We start from the raw sequence: 20,063 nt of genomic DNA, 5'->3' as shown, positions 1-20,063 counted from the left end.
GAAGGAGGCCACCATGAATCATGGTTTAAATCAACCATTCTTCTTAAGTAAATCATTTGGTCTAATTTCCTAACTTAATTACACAGTAATAATATTCTACTAGGCTTTCAGCTGTTCAAAACTTTTATTATGCCCTGTACTTACGTTTCAATGTAACTTGAAGGAGTAAGCGCTGTGTTGTCAAGACGGTCCTGCAGAGCTGCCAGGACTTGTGGATTTTGCATCACTTGGTCTGACAGCTTTTCTATGAAGACCAAAAACCACTTCTAAAACAAATCTGAATATATTTGTAGTACTTTTGTCATAACGTGTGTCTTACTGTAGTCACAGTAAAAATACTATTTTCCAGATCTCAAACAGCACCACTATTGTTAACTAATAACTCAAGCAAAATTACCTCAGGATGAAATTTCAAAAGATAAAATTGGATAGTGATATAAAATGTGCCTTTCTTTTTGCAAATATGTCAAATCTTTGCTTTCAGAAGCAAGCTGCACATTGATGACATGAGCAAATTTCATGTAAGAAAGTGCAAAATAGGAGTTTCTCTATTCTCTCTCTATATTAGCTGTAGCTTATCAACCACACATAAATTTGCAAGAGAATTACTGAATTATACTTCCAAAGTGTTTTCCAGTTAGACCAACTCCTGAAAAAATTATGAAAACTGTGCACTGTACAACACAGCAGGATAGCACTAGAACTGTTTCCTTGATAACTACTTATTTTTTATATATTTATATATTATTGTATATTCTGCAATCTGCAATCTGCAAGACCCCTCAATCATCACAATCGTTCACAGAAGGCCATTTTTATGGCAGGCACTGTGGGAAGACATTTGCTTTTTAAATCTTTCCATTCTTTCTCACTTTTCTTCTCCCCAGACATTAAAAAACAATAAAACGCACAGCACACTAACTTGATAAAACTTGATAGGTGGGTTTGTGTACTGTTTGGGCTGTTGTTTTTTCTGGATGTAACTTGACTATAAGAACTATTCAATGGTGTCTACCAGTTTACATGTTATTTCCAATTGCCAGTCACAAAGGCTATTTACTTTTTTTAAGTAGTGAGACCTAAACAACATTTGATGACCATGTATGTGAAATGTATTTCATTATAACTTGTAAATTTAAGCATCTGAGTTAATAGCAATGGGACTGTAGCTTTTCCATGCACAGGTTTATCTGAAAAACATTATTCAACAGCTACTTGCAGACCTTCCAAACAAAGAGTAAAAACCTCAGGAAGATATATTATGAAAATGTGTTTTCCTACATACAAAACAGTAAAGAGCTAGCACAGACATGTGACTGCTTATTTTGATAATTATGCTGATAAAGATTACATGTTGTTAAAAGCTAGTCTATACAACCTTATTTACATGAAAACTTAATCAGACACTTGCATAGAGAAGCATCCTAGCCACAACATGCACAAAAATACTTTAGCTGTCACTAAAATATAGCCTCTATTTTGCTCCTGGGCTGCAATAAACATGGAAACATCAGAAAGTGAACAGTTAAAACTAGAAGCCATTGCTTTGCTTTCAATAGGGAACGTATGTGTATTTTTGACTGTAAAGATTTTGGAACTGTGGATAAAGAAGCTTCAATATACAAAGCAACAGTACAAAACACGTTTGTAGTGTCACCTACTACCATGCAGTTTTTACCTTTTTTGTTGCTTGCATTTTTAGCAGCCTCCACAGAATCTGAAGCAGTATCTTCTGTTTTACTAAAAGAATTAAAACCATAACGTTAAAAAGGCATCCCTTTATAAAAACTTTAGCATCTAAGAACAAAAGTATTCTCAATTCCTTCAGTGTTTACTACAGAACAAGTTTTGGTACCATACTCATTTATAGAAGACATGTATTTATGTCTTCAAGCTTCTCAGAACTGCGATATTTGGATATGAAACTAGTTCTCCTCAGATGAACAGGATGCAAAAGGAGAAAAAAAAAAATAATTAAGAAATAAAACACTACACACACACAAAAAAAGGCCCAAAACCAAACCACACTTGACAGATAAATTAATCTAATTAAGTGAATGCCTGGCTGACTATTCATCTGTACTGGGTCACTCTGAACAGGAAGATGTCATCACTCACAAACAAAAAATACAAGACACCCTTTTAGTGTAAGTGATGAAGGAAAACATGAGAAAGGATTCAGGTAAGGAAGGAAGATAAATAAGAAATCAAAGCTCTGTTTCAAATTTCTACAGGAAGTGTTTTGATTAACGTTAAAAACATTTGCTTCTACTCTAAGAAAACACCCTGCCCTCCCCACCTCTCTGCCTTAATGTCTTCAATGAAACTTCCTGTGCTGAAGAAACACAGGGCCCAGAAAGGGCCAATTCCCACCATTCTTTCCGTGTTTTTCCTGTTAATTTGTATGTTGCAAAATACAGAATGGGTATTGCTGAAATTAACCTTTATTCAAACACAAAAGTAAGAAAGAGACAATATAGGCAAAATGGGTATTTGAGTATTACTAGTTATCAGATAGACTAGCTTATCCAGCTTACCCCTGAAAGGCCAGCATCACATATGCATTTATACCAGTTTAACACCACTTATTTATTCCAAAAATGCAATTAAAACTAGAAAACGTAACACTGCCTTCTGTATGCTTAAATCATACAGATCAGAGAAACACTGAGGACTAAATTCTCTGAGGGCTTGAAGAGACACTGAATATGAATGCTGAAAACTGAATTAAGACAACACAAATTATGTTAATCCAAGAACAGAGGAATTCTGTATTTGATACGCTACAACCTCAGCTTCTCCTGTATGAAGTAAGCATTTTGTCCTTGCTGTAAGGAAACACAGTCTAGTTAGAAAAAAAATATTGCCATTTAATTCTTATAAATAAGACTATGTTATTCTGGGCTGCACCAAAAGCATGACCAGCAGGTCAAAGGAAGTGATCACACCCCTCTATTCTGCTCTTGTGAGACCTCACCTGGGGTAACAGCTACAGTTCTGGTGTCCTCAACATAAGGACAGGGAGCTGCTGGAGCAAGTCCAGAGGAGGGCCACGAGGATGATAAGGGGGCTGGAGCACCTCCCATATGAAGACAGGCTGAGAAAGTTGGGGCTGTTCAGCCTGGAGAAGAGAAGGCTGCATGGAGACCTCATAGCAGCCTTCCAATATCTGAAAGGGGCCTACAAAGATGCTGGAGAGGGACTCTTCATCAGGGATTGCAGTGATAAGGGCAAGGGGTGATAGGTTCAAACTTCAACAGGGGAAGTTCAGATTAGATATAAAGGAAGAAGTTCTTTACTGTGAGGCTGGGGAGGCACTGGAATAGGCTGCCCAAACAAGTGGTAAATGCTCCATTCCCAGCAGTGTCCAAGGCCAGGCTAGACAGGGTCTTGGGCAACATGGTCTACTGTGAGTCATTGCTCCCCACGGCAGGGAGCTGGAACTAGATGATCTTAAGGTCCTTTCCAGCCTGAACCATTCCATGATTCTGACTATCCAAGTTTGGTAATCCATTCTTCATAGGTAAAATAAATACTCTCCCACAGAAGACCAGATATACAGTTGGCTCCAAATACCTTGATTTAACTTCAAGAAAACAGCCCAACATACCTGTTATCTGCCATCTGTTTGTCTGTATCCACCTGCAAGTTGAGATACATTGTTTAAAAATACTTTGATGGTAATTTGTTTACCTCAACAGCAGATGAAAATAGAATACGTCATCACTTAAAACCTCAATATTAATTAACAGCTACTGTTTTTTTCTAAGAAATTCATCATGCATGATCTCTTACAGGAAAGTGAATGGCTACCATAACACCCAATCCCAACTGGAACTTGCTCATAGCTTTAAAAAGTCTGTTAGGTGCTTTCACTTTACAGAAAAAAATGAGTTTAAAAGGGTTAAGTATTCCAGATGCTAATCCACTTCTACCAGGTCATATGTCTTCACTCTGAAGACAAGTACCACAGTCTGAACACAATTATCACTACTGCTGCATTCTGTTGGCTAAAAAAAAAATAGTTAAAAATAATAATAAAAAAAAAGCCAAGGAGGAAGATATAATTCCTTGACAGTACCACAGTAAATAACAAATTTTTAATCTCTGCATATGCTCTGTTACTATGCCTAATCTGAAAACAATGGAAGTTCAAATTATATTAATATAATAATTTTTTAAAATATTAATATATTAATTCTAATTATAACTTCAGAATGACTTTTTACTTATGTGACCTTAGCAGACAAATACACCTCACCTGCCTGTCTAATCAGGGCTATTTTTGTGAATAGCTGCTTCTGCTGCACTATACTATAACAAACTAAAACTGGTGCTAGATAAAGAGAAGCAAAACACTGGATGAAAGAAAACTATTTACCAAAAGAAGGGCTTTTGACAGCAGCTACAAAGGCAGATTCCCCTATACAAAGATTTGCCTTGAATTTATTTATCAGGAGTGAGAAAAAAAAAAAAAGAGGAACCACAGAAGCTGAAGTCTTGGTACAAGCAATGACTGGAACCAAGTTTAGCAGAGCTACCCCAGCGCCCAGGACCTAAATTAGCTCCCCTAAGAAATCAGAGAGAGACAGACTGTCTAATTTATACCACTGTTACTTCTTTACTGGGGTGAAAATCCAAGCCTGTACATCTATTTCAGTAATACAGGTTGGTTATTTTTCCACACCCCCATTCTAAACAGTTCATCACAAATCCAAGTAATCACTACATACCATACACAGGAAGCACAGGTGATATTTTCCACTATCAAGCTTGCAAGAAAGTAGATGTTAGTCTGCAAGTAAAATTTAGAAGAAAAAGAACCTCCCATCATTCATGAGAGTTGACAGGTCTGATTTCAGAGATTTTACAAAGGCCAAGCAGGCTGATATTTAGGCCAGCTTCCAATACAGGGCTACCAAAGAAGAACTTAAGTGCTAATGACACCTCGAGTGGCAGCCAGAGCAGGGGGCCCAGAGATCACATGCACTCTCCCATCTGGAAATACCCATTCCTGCTCCAAACTGAAAAAGCAACACTTTCACAACAACTTTAAGTAGAGTTGAAAAGCTTTGTTAATTTACAAAAGTACCAAAATTATACCTTGGATTATTCCACACAGTAAGTAAATTTGCTTAACATCTACCAAAAGAAGCATGAGCCCACACCACAAATCAACTCCAGGAACAAACAAACGAGGCTTCTTGTAGACTAGGTGTGTTTCACTCCTCATACAAATGATTCTGCTCAGTTGTTTGTGCTGTATTTCCTACAGAGAATTAGTCCTCAGCCCTAAGAGGGAAGACAAGATTCTCATGCCATCCTCATCCGTCTTTGGAAAACATGGAATAAAGCTCCCGTAACTTGAATAGTTTTTAATTCTCCACAGGAACAGACACGAATTGGGCATCTTCTGACAAAAGCCACTCACCTGAATACCAAGAAGGGAGAAAAAAAGAAGTCCAAACCAAAAAAACCCCAAACTTCCAAAAGCCCCAAACCAACATTCCCTGGTGCAAATACATACTTTAAGTCTTGTTTTGCTCCTCAAAGCTGTTCCTTCAGCAACTAAAAAGTAAAAAGAAGTACATAAATATATCAGCAGCTTTCTTACAAAACAGCTTGTGATTCCAAGTTGCATTACCGATGCCTTCCAATGACTTCACTGCCACAGTCACGAAGAAGACTGCTTGGTAAAGGCTGGTGAGGGCAGTGGAGGAGAGAGAAGGGTGATTTTAAAGAGACAAAGTTAAATGCACACCTGTTGAAAATGTGCAGCAGCAAAGCATTGAACCTTCACATTTACTGCCTTAGCTACTTTCCAAGAAAGTGAGCTCAATTTGCAGACATTCAAGAAAAAGAAAAAAAAACAAACACAAAACTACCAGAACTCCAATAAAATAATAGTGTAAGGTATTATTATTATTGCTACCACCACCAATAAAAGGGCAGATTTATATCTTTATTTCTTCTGGACAGTTAACTGTTTTCGTATGCCTAATGCAGACATGAAGCTTTCAGAAACAGGGGACTACATTAACCACTTGCCAAACAAAGCAGGCCGCTGCAATATGCCTAGCACAAATGTTGCACACAATTAGTCACTTAAAACAGCAAGAAAATGTAAACTTGATGCACACTAAGATAGATGATGCAAACTAGATGATATCAGTTCCAAACTAAGATAGCAAAAGTTCATTATAAGCACAAGCAATATCCTGAAGGATACCACTTTAAAGAAAAAGTCAGTACATTTAGTGGCAAGAAAAATTCATAAACAGAAGTGCATACAGAGTTAAGTTTTCCCTACTAAAAAAGCCCACATCTTGTTTTACAAACCTCCTGAACACAATCAGAACATGAAGCACGAAACTAATGGCCTCTTGAGCTCACAGGAAGGCTTATACCCACAACTGTCACTGTTTATTTGTAACTACAACAAATAAGAAGGGAAAGTTATTACTTCTGCTTTAGAATTACAATAGTCTGATACTTTATTTTTTTAAAAAAAAGAAAAATTAGAAGCAATTATGAAAAACAAAAAAGTCTAGAGAAAGAAACTCATTAATCAGTTCCCCGAACCCTGAACATCAGCAACACTTAAACTCATCTTAGCAGTTTTCTTCAGGAAATACTATTTTGGTTAGAGACAGCTTTATAAAAATTGCCTAATGGTTCTCCTTCCACCTATAACTCGTATACTTGTCTCCCCATCTTTTTATTTTGAAACTTCGTAAGCATATGTTACAGGAATGGAGTCAGACAAATCCTACAAACGCTGGTGTTACATACGGTAAACAACCATCGGGGACCTCGAAAGGAAAAACTGAACCCCCAAATTCCCTCACTGCGCTGAGGTAACACATGATCATGGATGAAGTGAAGCAACAGAACTGCACCTGACCTAAGCAGCTACAGGTTTGACTCAACCCGAGCACCACGGGGAGACAAACCGTTCACCACAAACAACAAACGGCCCTCCCACCCGCTTCCTCCCCGCTTCCCCGGGAGGGCGGGCAAATGAGGGCTCGCCGCCAGGCTCCTCAGAGCAGGCCAGAGCGGCCATACGTGTGGCCGGGACCGATGCGTCCCTGTTCCGTCTGACCCAGAGTAACAGAGACTCCCCTTTCTCTCAGTCCTAACTTCTCAAGCCAACCTTAAAATGGTGCCATGCCAGGCCGAGCCGGGCCGTGCCCGCCCCTCCCGCCAGGCGGCTCCGGCCGACATCAAGCTCCACCCCAGAGCAGGCCCTAAAGGCCGCCGCACACCCCCCCGTCCCCTCCCCACGCTGCGGTCACAACGGCCGGCTCGGGCCGCCCCACAGTCCCACCGCGCTACCGCGCTCGGAGGCCGGGAGCGCAGCGCAGCGACACCGCCACGCCCTCACCTGCTGGCGTCCCCCCGCGCCCGCTGAGGCAGCAGCGCCAGCCGCCAGGCTCCTCACAGGGGCTGCGCCGCCGACAACAAAGCCCCCTCCCATTGGCCGAAGCGCGAGCGCCTCCCTCAGCAAAGGCGTCGGCGATTGGTAGTAGCAGCACCACGGCGGCCACGCCGCACGAGGGCCATGTTGACTATCCGACAGCGCGGCCCTCAGCCAATGAGGGAGCGGGCGGGGGTGCGCGCGGGGCTGGCGGCCAGCGGGCCGAGCGCGTGATGCGGCGCGGGGGGGGAGGGTGGGCGGGCGTAGCGGCTGTTACGCGCTGCGGGCCGCGCTCCCGACACGCGCCGGGAAGGCCCCTTGCGGGGGAGGGGTGACCTCGCGCTGTGTCCTTTAACCAGCCCGGGCAGCTGCCCCGGGGATCGGTGCCCCGGCCCTGGCGGTTCGGTGCCCGCTGAGGCTTGGAAGGAGGGGGCGGCGGGTTGAACGTGCGTTAGGGTGCCGAGGAGCGATGATCCCGGCATCTCCCGCCGCCTCTGCCAGGCCCTCTGTGGTGCCGACAAGCCGTGCTGAGGGCTGGGAAATGCAGTTTCCGAGGCGCTTAAAATGCCGTGCCGCTTTCCAAAGAGGGACTGAGCAGTGCTAGCGTTGTGCTCGGTCGCCTGCCTGCACCGCGAGGTTTACAGTCTTAGCACATACACGTGCGTGTGTTTGAACGGCTGGGGTTTGGTTGCATTAATAATGCGACCGTGGTTTTAAGAAAGTTTCTCAGCATATCATCTGTGTGAGAAAAATGCAGGAGGTTTTGTTAGGAGCGAGCTATAGGCAGAAAGGAAAGTCTGTAGGGCATGGAGTTCCAGGTTGTGGGCCCCAGACAAGGGAGTCTGCGGTCGGTGATAGGAATATCTGTACACAATACAGATAAGGAGTTTATGTAACTGCAAGGCTTGAACGCATGCGCCAGAAGCAAAGTTCAGAAGTTCATTTGTGAGGAAGACTCGAAGCCTTCCTCCCTACGACCACCAGAGACCCGCCGAGAGCCATCAGAGGGGAGGGGTTTGGGTTTGCGGAAAATGTCAGTCATCTCTCAGAAGAGGGCAGGCATAAGCAGGAGACGAAACCTAGAAAGGTATATGAACTGTAAATACCCGCTGAGTGGGAGTGCTCATCTGTCTGTAGGTGATGCACCCGGCATGCTGCTATTGAAAAGCTCTTTGCTTCACAATTTCCGGCTGTGAAATTTTGATTGCTGAGCAGGTTTCTCACAATCCGCATGGCTAAGACTTAAACTGCCAGAGGTAAAATGTGAATCGGAGCTGAATGTTTACTGTTAAAAACAAACGAACAAAACCAAGCACAGAAACAACAACAAAATAAAGCCCACCCTTTTTGCTGTGTCACATGGAGCTTCTTGGTGAAAATGCAGCTGTTAGGCTTTCCAGCATTATTTCCTCATCTAGAGACGGCTAGAATTTCCTCTTCAAGAAAGAAGAAAACCAACAAAACTTCCCTAAGAGCCTGGCTGCTGTTCGTATGACAACTTGCAAGCAGCAGATGCTGTGTAGCCCAATATCCCTTAAAATTGGAGGATCAAAGGGAATTAAAAAAAAAAATAAATTATAAATTTTAAAATATAAATTATTAATTGAATGTGAATTGGAATATAATACTCCTGTCTTGCCAGTAAAGAAATAAAGTTGCAGATTGGTTCAAGATCTCAGAGCAATCAACAAATTTGCAGAGAATATTCGTCCAGTAGTAGCTAATCCGTATACCTTATTGACTAAATTGAAGAATAATCAGAGATGGTTTGCCGTCTTGGATTTAAAGGATGCTTTCTTTTGCTTACCATTGGCCAAAGGAAACCAGAATTTATTTGCTTTCGAATGGGCAAATCCTGTATTTCCAGTAAGGAAAACCTAATTAACTTGGATGGTATTACCTCAAGGGTTTAAAAACAGTCCAACGATTTTTAGAAATCAGTTAGCACTGGAACTACAATCTTGGAAACCACCCACTCAGACGGGGACTCTGTTACAATATGTGGATGACCTATGTTCACAGAGACAAAGGAAGAATGTGTCCAGGGAATGGTGGGATTATTGAATTTTCTGGGACTTCATGGTTATCAAGTATCTGGACAAAAGGCCCAACTAATTCAAACCCAAGTTTCCTGCCTAGGATATGAAATAACAGGAGGACAGAGAGAACTTGGAACCACTAGAAAAGAAGCTATTTGTCAAACTCCACGACTGTCCACCATCAAGGAGCTCCGGACGTTCCCGGGAATGACTGGATGACGCATGATTATGGTGTTCTGGTAAAACCACTATATGAACTGTTAAAGGGAAATACTCCCTCTTTGGAATGGACTGATTCAGCAGAGGGGGGCTTTTAGAAATTTAAAACAGAGCTAATGAGAGCTGGAGCTCTGTGACTTCTGGATGTGACTAAATCCTTTTGGCTATATTCCTATGAAGAACAGGGAATAGCTTTGGGGGTCCTTGCTCAGAAATTAGGACCCTATAAGAGGGCAGTGGCATATTTTTCAGAACAGCTGGATGAAGCGAGCAAAGGATGGCCTGGATGCCTAAGGGCTGTGGCGGTAGTTGTCATGAATACTGAAGAGGCTCGCAAATTTACCTTGGGACAAAAGATTACTGTACTAGTGTCCCATGTTCTATCAGCAGTCTTGGAACAGAAAAAAGCCCACTGGTTATCTCCTTCATGTTTTTTAAAATACCAGGCCACCCTTGTGGAGCAAGATGATATAGAAATTGTGGTCACTAATGTTGTCAATACAGCATCTTTTTTGCAGGAACAACCAACAGAACTACTAACACACCACTGCTTGGCCACTATAAAGACGGTATATTCAAGCCAAGCAGTTTGAAAGAAAAACCTCTGGAACATGCTGAACGAGAGCCCTGGAATTGGCTAAAGACAAAAGGATAAATATTTGGACTGATTCTAAATACTGATTTGGTGTGGTCCATGCACATGGTGCCATCTGGAAAGAACAAGGACTTTTGAACACACAGGTGAAACAGATTAAACATGCTGCAGATATCTACTGGATATGCTGCAGACATAACTACGGGAAGCTGTTCAGCTACCTGCGGAAGTAGCTATTATGTATTGTAGAGGGCATCAACAAGCTAACTAATCAGGAAATTGGAAATAATTTGGCCAATTTTGAAGCCAAAGAAGCAGCTGAACAATCTAAAATCATGTCCTTAATCCCTGATGGCAAGCTAACAATTGAGAAATCTAAACCTAGATATTCAAAGGAGGAGAGAAAATTGATTTAAGATCTCAAAGGACAGGAAAACAAAGAGGGTTGGGTTCAGATACCTGATGGGCGAATTGTAATTCCCTGTAATCAACTCTGGAAGCTAGTTCAGGAGGAACATAATGAAACTCATTGGGGTAGCAACTCTTTGTATAAATACTTAGACAAACAAATTGTAGGAAGGAATCTATATACCATAGTTCAATTAGTGACAATGTCAGCTCTCTCTCAAGAATAATCCTAAAATTGAAAATAGAAATCAAATTGGTACAACTGGGGGAGGAAGTTATCCAGGGCAGCACTGGTAAATAGATTTTTCTGAATTACCGAGAAAAGGAGGTTTTCAATATTTGTTGGTGTTAACGGATACTTTTTAGGGTGGCCAGAAGCATTCCCTTGTAGAATAAATAATGCAAGACAAATAATTGGAACATTGTTAAACGATATAATACCTTGTTTTGGAGTACCAGAGGAAATTTCTTCTGACCGAGGCTCGCATTTTAGCGCAAAATTGTTACAAGAAATTAGCAAAAAAATTAGAAATTGATTGGCAATACATGTTCCATACAGGCCTCAGGCCAGTGGTCAAGTAGAAAAGATGAACCGTCTGATCAAACAACAGATTAGTAAAATATGTCAGGAAACGAATTTATATTGGTACCAAGCTTTACCACTGGCTCTACTAAGAATTCAAACTAAACCTCAGTCGAAAGAAGAGACTAGGCCATGTAAAATTTTATATGGAAGACCATATCTGTTCCAGTTTAAAGGAGAAAGTCTTCTGGAAGTGGGAGAAGGCTGTCTCTGAGAGTTTCTGGTCAATCTGGGAAAACAATTAGAAGAAATAAATAAGAGAATATTAGGGACAAGAGCAAGAGGCTTGGATTATCCGATTCACCCTTTTAGATCTGGAGACTGGGTTTATGTTGAGAATTTTTCAGGAGATCCTCTAGAGGAGAAGTGGAGTGAACCGTACCAGATATTATTGACTACCTTTACAGCAGTGAAGATAAAGGAACAACCTGCTTGGATACATTATTCAAGAATAAAGAAAGCACCAGAACCAGAGAAGACATGGCAGACCAAACCTTCAGGACCCTTATGTATGAAACTGCATCGGTCATAATTAGGATTTATATGGTAACTGGCGTACCAGCTTGGGACGAAAACTTATACCTGAAATTAGTGGAGAATGTTACTAAGGTTTTTAATCATAGTGACTGTTGGGTGTGTGCACAGTTGCCTAAATCAGGAGACAATCCGGACCTACCATTAATTGGTGTTCCAATTCCCAACACTATCTCACGGACTAATTTGTGGATGAACACTAGCACCCTATATCCAAGGGAAAGGTTAAGATTTGGGATAGTTAATCCTAATCCAAGTAAAGAATATTATACCTTATACAAAGATGCATTACACCAGGAACCGGAGTATGAGATTGTTTGTTTAAATGCCACAGGTGTAAGTCACTATTCAAATTGCAATCACACTATTAATATAGATGGTATCGTGGTTCAGCGGTGGCCTGTTCCTGAAGGGAAAGGATGGTATTGGTTATGTGGAGAAAATGCTTATAAGACCCTACCCCCCCAACTGGAAGGGGGCATGCATCTTAGGTGCTGTGATACCCAATCCTACTATTATTGACATATATCCTCCTGGAACCTGGGTTAGAAGTTTTGCTAAACTGATTAAGCGAGGATTTAACGCTATTGCTGAATGGAACACCACATTTCATAGTTTTGTGAGATGGCTAATACCATCTTTGGGAGTAAGTGAATTAGAGAAGGCAATCGTAAATATCTCAGCAACCATAGAGAAAATAGAAAGTAAAACCATTGATATAATCCAAGCAGAACAAGAATAGATAACTACCCTATCTAAGGTGGTATTACAAAACTGAATGGTTCTAGACATGTTAGTGGCTTCACAAGGAAGGGTTTGTTCCATAATCAATGAAAGTTGCTGTTACTACATAGATCAAAGTGGCAGAATTGAAACACATCTGGAGGAAATTTGGAAACAAACTAAAATATTTCATGAAATGGCCAAGGATGATACCCCCTGGATTTTTGAAGAAATATGGAAAAAGTTAACTTCATGGTTTCCTAATCTCTCCTGGTTGAGGCAACTGGTTGCAGGAACAGTAATATTAATTGATTTGATATTGATTACTTGTGGTATCATACAGTGTTCCTTCTGGTATTGTAAACAATCTATGATAAATTATGAAGATTGAAAAAGAAATGAAATCAAGCATCAAGTAGAAACAGGAAATTATTTCAAAAAGACTCTAGATGGTAATCGTTGCAAAAGAATTCGCAAAAGGACAGAAAAGGGGGGATTTGAGACAAGGAGGCACAAAAGCACAAAATGTAATCAGTTCTAAGTAATGTTAAATTTGATGGCTTTGTAATGGAAAATAACTGAGGTGCTTGAAGGTAGTTGACATAGTTTTAGGTCCTTAGGACCTTAGTACAAAAAATGTAAGAAAAACGGAATAGAAAACCAGGACCTGGGGATGGGGAGTGTCTGGGACTAGCAGATCTCCAGGGTGGGCGCAGTTAAACTAACTGATAAATAGAAGAACAGGATGATTGCTATGTTTGTGGTGTTAATGAACCCATTAATCAGGTGTAAACATCTACTGGGGAGTATCAGGGAGTAGCAGATGTCCAGGATGGAAGTAGTTAAACTAACTGATAAGTAGAAGGACAGGATTATTGCTATGTCTGTAATGTTAATTAAGCTGCTGCTTCGAAGGCTGCCAGAAGTTACAAAGATTGTTGGAAGAAGTAAACGACTGTCAAATACCATCACCACATTTTTGTATGCATGCGGGAAACTTTCTGGAAAATTATGTAATTCATGTGTAGCCTGATGAATATGTATGTATTCCCAGGGGCTATATAACAATAGCCTGTATAGCAAGACAGTGATACACATTAGGAGGAGTTATAACCCTTGTCTCCCGGTGCTGCAATAAAGAATATCTCCTTATCAACTTGAAAACTTTGTAGGTAAGTTTGTTCCTGGAGCTTTCCTCTGAATCAAGGTTGAGAAGGTACCGAACAGGGGGATAAAAAGGGCTTGGTTGTATTAAGTTGGATTTGAGTCTCCTCAGCAACTTGAGTCCCTGTCGTAAAATGCCACACATTTACATAATAGACTTCTCACTATTGTTAAGCATCTGACTGAAGCTGACAGAGTACTGGGCAACTGCATACTCTGAGGTTATGAGTTTTCCAAGTGCTAGGAACAAATCCTGACTGTACTCTCTGAGCATAGCATGGCTATTCAGCCTGTTGCAGGAGCAGAGTCCTGTGCTGAGAGGATTATGGAATGCATCCACTGGAGCGCATGAAGTTCTTGCAGATGTGTTCAAGCCCTCCCCTTGTTCTGAGCTAATACTGGACCACGCTTTTCATCCTGGAAGCCAGTGTTCAAGATGTGAGCAGCACTGCTCTTTTGTCCCAACTGCTTGACAGACCTGCCAGAAGTAAGGTCAGGGCTTGCTGCCTGCTCTTGCGCCACTCGGGCTCGCTTTTACTAGGCTGTGTTTGAGTCGTACCTGTGGAATCACAGCCCCCGTGACCAGAGGGTTGAGCTGGTGTCCCCTGGGTCATAGTCAGCACCACAACCCGAGTTCCCCTCAGGCTTCGCTTCGCCCCTTCCCCTGACTAGAAGCCAGAAGCAGTTGGCGAACCTGAAGCCAGGAGATGACTCAAAATCCCTACCTGCTTTAGGAAAACTGGCACCCGGCATTCACTGGGTCCCAACGGTTGTGGGGGGAGGGTGGGTTGGGGCTTGGTGGACGCAAGGACACAGCATCTGCCTGGCCTGACAGAGCGTGGGCCTTGGTTGCCACCCTGTCAGCATCGAAGCTCAGGGCTTCCCCTTCTGCCCCAAGGTCCTTCCCTTGCTGATGCTGTCTCACTGTGCTGGGGTGGCCCCGTGCTGGTTTAGGGGTCTTGCAGGTTCTGCCAGCCCTGAGGGCTGTCTAGAAAGCGTGACTAGTCCCTGGGGGTGTCCGTGGGGCTCCTGAGCCTAAAGCTCTGCCAGTTCCTGAAGTGAAGGCGTAGGATCCCTCATAAGAGGGTGAGCTTCCTGCCCCGGTGCATCTTGTCCCCATCTCTTCATGCCTGCTCCCTGCTGGAATTCAGTCCTCCCGGCTCGGGAAAGAAAACTACACAGAGCAAATCTCTCTTTAATGGCTGAAAATGAATCTCTCATCTCCTTGACAAGAGCAAGGCTTGTCAAGTTCTGCCTCCGGCTTGCCCACCCTCATTCTTCGAGTGCCTCACCGCAGGAGGGAGGTGTCGGTTCTCTGGCATGGTCGGACCTGGAGGTTTCCGCGGGAAAAGATGTTCCTGAGGATTCTTTCGGTCAGTACTTGTCTGTTGGGTGACTGCTTCCAAGATGTTTTGGAGTCCTCTCCTTCCTCGGGTTGTGTGGCAGCTTGTGTCCAGCAGCTGTGCTGCTTTCTCCTGCTTGTGCAGCTCTTTGCTCTGGAGCGAGGTGCTCAAAATGTGTGTGGTGGTGCCGTCAGCAGCAGCCTTCCCCCCCACTATTGCCACGTCTAAGGGAGAGAGTAAAACCTGTGCTGCTTTTACCACGTAGCTCTGCCCTCCTCGGCAGGACAGCTCGCCTTGCCGGGTGCTCAGGTTCCCCTGACGGGAGAGGGTCGCGGGGCATCGCCTGGCAATGGGGGTTTTCGTCAGTGCAAACAAAGGGGGAAAACCCTCTTTGTCACCCTCCTGTCCCTCCTCCAAAAGATGTAAAGATGGAGGAAGACCCAGAGGAGAAGAAGAAGGAGACCAGTCTGCCACCACCACGTCTCCCACTTCAGATGTGGACACCCCACATGGGGCAAGCTCGGTGCTGGGGTCTAGAGACAGCTCGGTGGGGCTGAAGGAGCCAGGGACAGGTCTAACGGCCCCTAAGCAGCAGGCAGGCGTTCTCTCAGATCAGAGGAGGGATGCTAGCACCGGAGCGATGTTGCAAACAGTGTCTCAGGACGTGCAGACCACCAGCTCGGGGTCACAGCCAGCACAGCCGGAGTCCACGGGCACCCAGACCACCGCCCTGGGGACAGAGCTGGAGTCCAGCGTCACTCAGGCCCCCACGTCAGGGGAGCGGCTCAGCACACAGCTTCAGCAGGCTGGCCCCCTGGCAGCAGGGACTCTCCTGCCGACAGCCCAGGGATTCGAGATCCCACTCGGCACTGAGCCCAGGGCCACGTCCCACATGCGAGAGCTGGCCTTGCCCTCGCGCTCCAGCAGCGCCCACCACAATGCCTGCAAGTGCTACGTGGAGACGGTGGAGGCTGTCGAGCAGATTGGGCAGCTCAGACACCTCTGTGCTGCCCTGAAGGAGCAGGTGGCCCAGCTCGAAGGCACCAGGCTGGAGCGGACTGAACTGGAGAAGCTGCGCCTGCTCCTCCAGGAGGGAGGTGGGAGCTCCTCCAGGAGGCTTGTGGGGGGTGTTTGAAATGCTGGGTCTGGAGCTCGCTGTGCTCCGAGCCTGGCCCGTAGGGTGAGACCCCTTCACTGACAGTGTGTCCCCTTGTTCCATGTTCTTCTAGGCCAGGAGAGCGTTGCCAACAGGCTGGGTGACCTCCAGGGCCAGGTGTCATCCCTGCAGGGCCTGGCCAGTGACCTGCAGGGAGAGAAGGGGAAGGTGAGGAGTCCGCGAGGGAGATGCCGGGATGCTGGGAGAGTTGGGCACGGAGGAGGCAGCTGAAGAGCCCCTGTGCTGGGATGACCCAGGGGCCATGCCCTGACTCTGCCCCCACTGCCGTTCCCAGATCAGGAAGCTGGAGAGTGCCCTTGGCAAACTGGAGGCGGCCAGAGCCAGCTGGCAAATGGACCTCAGCAACCAACTCAGCCTGCCCCTGGGGTAAAAGGACAGGAGAGGGTTTCGTTCCCTGTGGGGCTGCAAGGGAGCCCAGGAGGGCTGGGAGCATCCCACGCTGGGGGGTGAGGGATGCCCCCGAGCAACTAAGCTTGTGAAGACTAAGCCTGCCTGTGCCCCCGTCTCGCTGGCCAGGTCCACACCGCAGGAGGTAAAGCGGGACGTGAAGGATCTGGCAGAGCAGGAGCAAATAAGCAAGGCTGCACTGGATCAGTTGGTGACCCAGACGGCCGAGGAGGAGCAGGAGCAGGAGCAGGTGAGGTGTGTGGGGAGCTCCCACCACCCGCTGGCTCTTTGAGGTGGTCCTGGTGGGGTTCCCAGCCACATCCCGTGGCTGGCTGGGGCCATGGAGCCTCCGTGGCACCTGGGATTGTTGGCTGCATCTGTCCCGTCTCAGAGGCGATTCCTCTTCCCCTTCTGCAGCTGGAAGAGCTGAGAGTGATGGAGAGCACGGGGCAGGAGGAGGCAGTATGCCCCATGTGCAGCAGCGACACCAGCGCGCGTCTGGGGAAGCTTCTGCGGCGCTATGAGAAGCTGCAGGGGCTGGTGGACTCCCTGGTGTTGAGGAGGAAGAGGGGCCAGGCGGTGAGGCAGCTGCCAGGGAAGAGCCAGTTAGGGAGATGGCAGCATGGGGGACTTGGGAGGGGGCTGCCAGGACCGTGCCCGGCTGTTTGTGCTTCGGTGTTATGTGGGGGAGTTCCTTGCTCCCCCCCGTATTGTCTTGCAAGGTCTGCAGCATAGAGGGAGATTCAAGCCATGCTGCAAATGCCCTGCTAGCACTGAGAGCCTATGGCCACTGGCCCAGTAAGGCAGGCCTGGCCCAAGGTAGCATCCTCCTGAGGATTCCTGCTCCTGGCTTGTCCCTGGGGATGCAGTGTCCCATCCCGGAGCAGCTGGCTGAGGGAGTGTGTCTGTCTGCAGCTGGATCGCCTGGAGCTGGGGCCATTGCAGCAGCAGCTGGATGAACACTGGAAGAGCAGCCTCGAGCAGCTCAAGGAAATGGCACCACCAAGGGAAGCTGACGATGCAGCTGGGATTAGGAAGTGAGTGCAATAGGGACAGCACTCACCTTGTTCCTGCTTTGTCCTTGCCTGCATCCCCTGTGCCCACGGTGCTCTGGGTGCCCATGGCCAGTGGTTCCCACGGCATTGGGGGTTTTTGGGCGCTCCCCTCTGTGGATTCTCCTGTGCCTAAGACGAGGTGGAGCTTTTTGCCAGGAGGGAGCCCGCAACCAACCACTCTCCCTCATCCTGACCCCTTTCTTCTGTAACCAGCCAGCAGGTTGGGACCTTGTTGGTGTTGGGGGGGAGAAACCAGGCTCAAGACCAGGTTTCCCAACTCACCCAGCCCTTTCTGCCCTCCCCAGGCAGCTGCTGGTGGATTTCCAGTGCCTGTCTTGTGACAGGCAACTCAGCGGGCGGGTGCCTGGCTGGTGAGTACCACCCAGCACAGGCGCATCAGGAGTCTGCATGGGTGGGATGGGGGGAGATGGGTGCTGGTGGTGCTCCAGACCAGGCGTGGGGTTCGGGGTGTCTGCCTGCGAGGGTCCGATCCTGCCCAGCACCCTCCACAGGCCTGCCCGTCAGCGGGAGGATTAGGACCCCTCGCTGAGAGCAGCGGGCAGGGGATGCCGTGAGGTACAAGCCTGTGGGGTTTGGGGTGCTGCCACGAGCCAGAGTGGGTCATTTGTCCCCTGTCACCCACTGATGGCTCTTGCCCTCGCCAGGCCTATCCCGCCCATCCCGCCCTTTCCACGGCTGGTCCCTCACGTCACTGCACAGTCCCAGCCTGTTCTAAAGGTGGAGCAAACCCACAGGTAGGGGACACGGGACCCATCCCCATCCCCATCCCTGGGGTGCATGATGGCCCTGCCCCAGCAAGGGAGAGTCCTTCCCTGAGTCGGGGTAAAGGGCTCTGCTCCCTGGGCAGGGCAGGGCAGGGGAGCAGAGATGTGCCACAGAGGCTCAGCTGTGCTTGCCCTGGGCCTGGGGGGTTTTACAGCCTCCCCACTGTGCTGCCCCGTCTCTCTCTCAGTGGCGCTGAAGCCACATGTGCTGAGTTGCGTGCTGGGTGCTGAGTGCTCCCATACCCTATCCTGCAGGGAGCGGACGGCTGCATGCAGCTACCCCACCGTGCCACGGCAGTGTGGGGGCCAGCACACCCTCACACCCCTGCTGCAGCGCAGCCTGCGCCTCCAGCTTGTGCAGCCCAGCAGCCCACAGGCACTCCAGCCATCCACCCTGCTCCCCCGCAATGTAGGGATGAAGAAAGAAGGGATCTGGTGGGGGTGACTGAGGTTGGGAGGGTGATGCTGAGCATCTGGGGGGGGATCCATGCCTCAGTTTCCCCAGGAGAGATGGGTATAGAGGGTTGCTTGGGGATGCTGAATTCAGCCCCATGCTTTAGCCAACCCGTTCTCTCCTCCCCAGCACAAGACAGAGCTGTTGGGGCAGGAGAGCCGCAGGGCTGGCCCCTGCCCCTCAGCCCCAGGCACCACGGGCCCACTGGAACGCAGCTCAGCCTCATCCCACAGCCAGCTTCTCCGGGTGCACCGGCCTCACCCGCCCCTCCAGCCCCGCAGGATGGATGCAGCAACCCGGCAGCCAGGCAGGACCGGGGGTCACCGGCTGACTCCCAGTGCCCCGGCACCCCAGCAGGCGAGGAAGTAGCTCCCAGCAGCAGCAATGAAGGGTGATGCTCAGGAGAGCACCTGTGTGGCCTGAGTGGGGGGACCCTGGCTTGGGATCTGCCCTTGGCCTGTGGCCACGTGTCACTGAAGGAGCTGAAAACAGCCCCTGGCCACCCCCCTGCTCCTCATCCCCAGGGTCTGAGCAACCTGAGCTGCTGCGCTCCCCCTGGCGCCTCCACGAGCCCTGTGTGGCCCCGATGGCCCCTGCTAGGGGAGCCTGTGGCCCCACAGTGGGGCTGGGGGAGCTGGGCTGTGCAGCAGGAGGAGGAGGGTGCTCGGTTGCTGCTGAAGGTGACAGCAAATTGGCACCTGGGTGGGAGGGGTGGTGACAGCAGCAGGCGGTGAGGGACAGCTCTCAACTCCCTGCTAAAAGCAGGGAGCTTGCCCGTGGTGTTGCCCTTGTTTTCTGATTGTGAGTATTGCAGTGGTATTGGTAAAGAGCACAGCGCAGGAAGGGGCTTCAGGGCTTCATGCTGGAGTTGGCTTCCTTGGTGTCTACGTCAAGGAAGGCAACGTGTGCGGCTGTACTGCTTCTGGCATCCAACTTAGATCGTACCTAGCCCTTAATTCATCAGTAAGCCATGACATCAGCTAGCTGGGGCCAGCCAAGACTGTGGAGATCTGGTGCCTCAAACTGCATAGGAGACCTAACTCCCGCCAGAAATAGCGTGTGTGGACTTCTGAGGCTGGGGTTCAACTCCCCTGGCTTCAGAAGTCTACAGAATAAAAGCTTAACACTGCGTCCCGTTGAAGCCAAAGGACTGTAGTCATCCGACCGTATGTGGCTG

The 20,063-nt window shown here is 47.2% G+C and overlaps 1 protein-coding gene across 10 annotated transcripts in view; it reads right to left on the bottom strand.

Annotated features, from left to right (window-relative positions):
• The window catches only part of NAP1L4 (nucleosome assembly protein 1 like 4), a 29,527-nt gene extending 21,985 nt beyond the window's left edge, over window positions 1-7,542 (bottom strand). For 4 of the 10 annotated variants that reach the window (XR_013956782.1, XR_013956783.1, XM_080617323.1 and 1 more), the window contains exons 1-4: window positions 7,388-7,542; window positions 3,611-3,642; window positions 1,679-1,740; window positions 145-244 (exon numbers count right to left, since the gene is read on the bottom strand). Coding sequence is in view for 8 of the 10 variants with exons in the window: in XM_080617323.1 (XP_080473449.1) it covers window positions 145-244; window positions 1,679-1,740; window positions 3,611-3,642; window positions 7,388-7,480 (287 nt within the window). In the remaining 2 variants the exon portion in view is untranslated. Of the gene's footprint in view, window positions 1-144; window positions 245-1,678; window positions 1,741-3,610; window positions 3,643-4,733; window positions 4,796-5,103; window positions 5,432-5,527; window positions 5,569-7,387 lie in introns of those variants that run through there. The other 6 variants (XM_080617322.1, XM_080617320.1, XM_080617324.1 and 3 more) reach the window with 6 other exon arrangements.
• Between the last annotated feature and the right edge of the window lie 12,521 nt (window positions 7,543-20,063).

Source organism: Psittacula echo, assembly GCF_963264785.1.
Source record: "Psittacula echo genome assembly, chromosome: 5".
Lineage (NCBI taxonomy): Eukaryota > Metazoa > Chordata > Aves > Psittaciformes > Psittacidae > Psittacula > Psittacula echo.
Note: the sequence above shows the minus strand (reverse complement) of the source record. Positions and strands in the feature narration are given on the sequence as shown.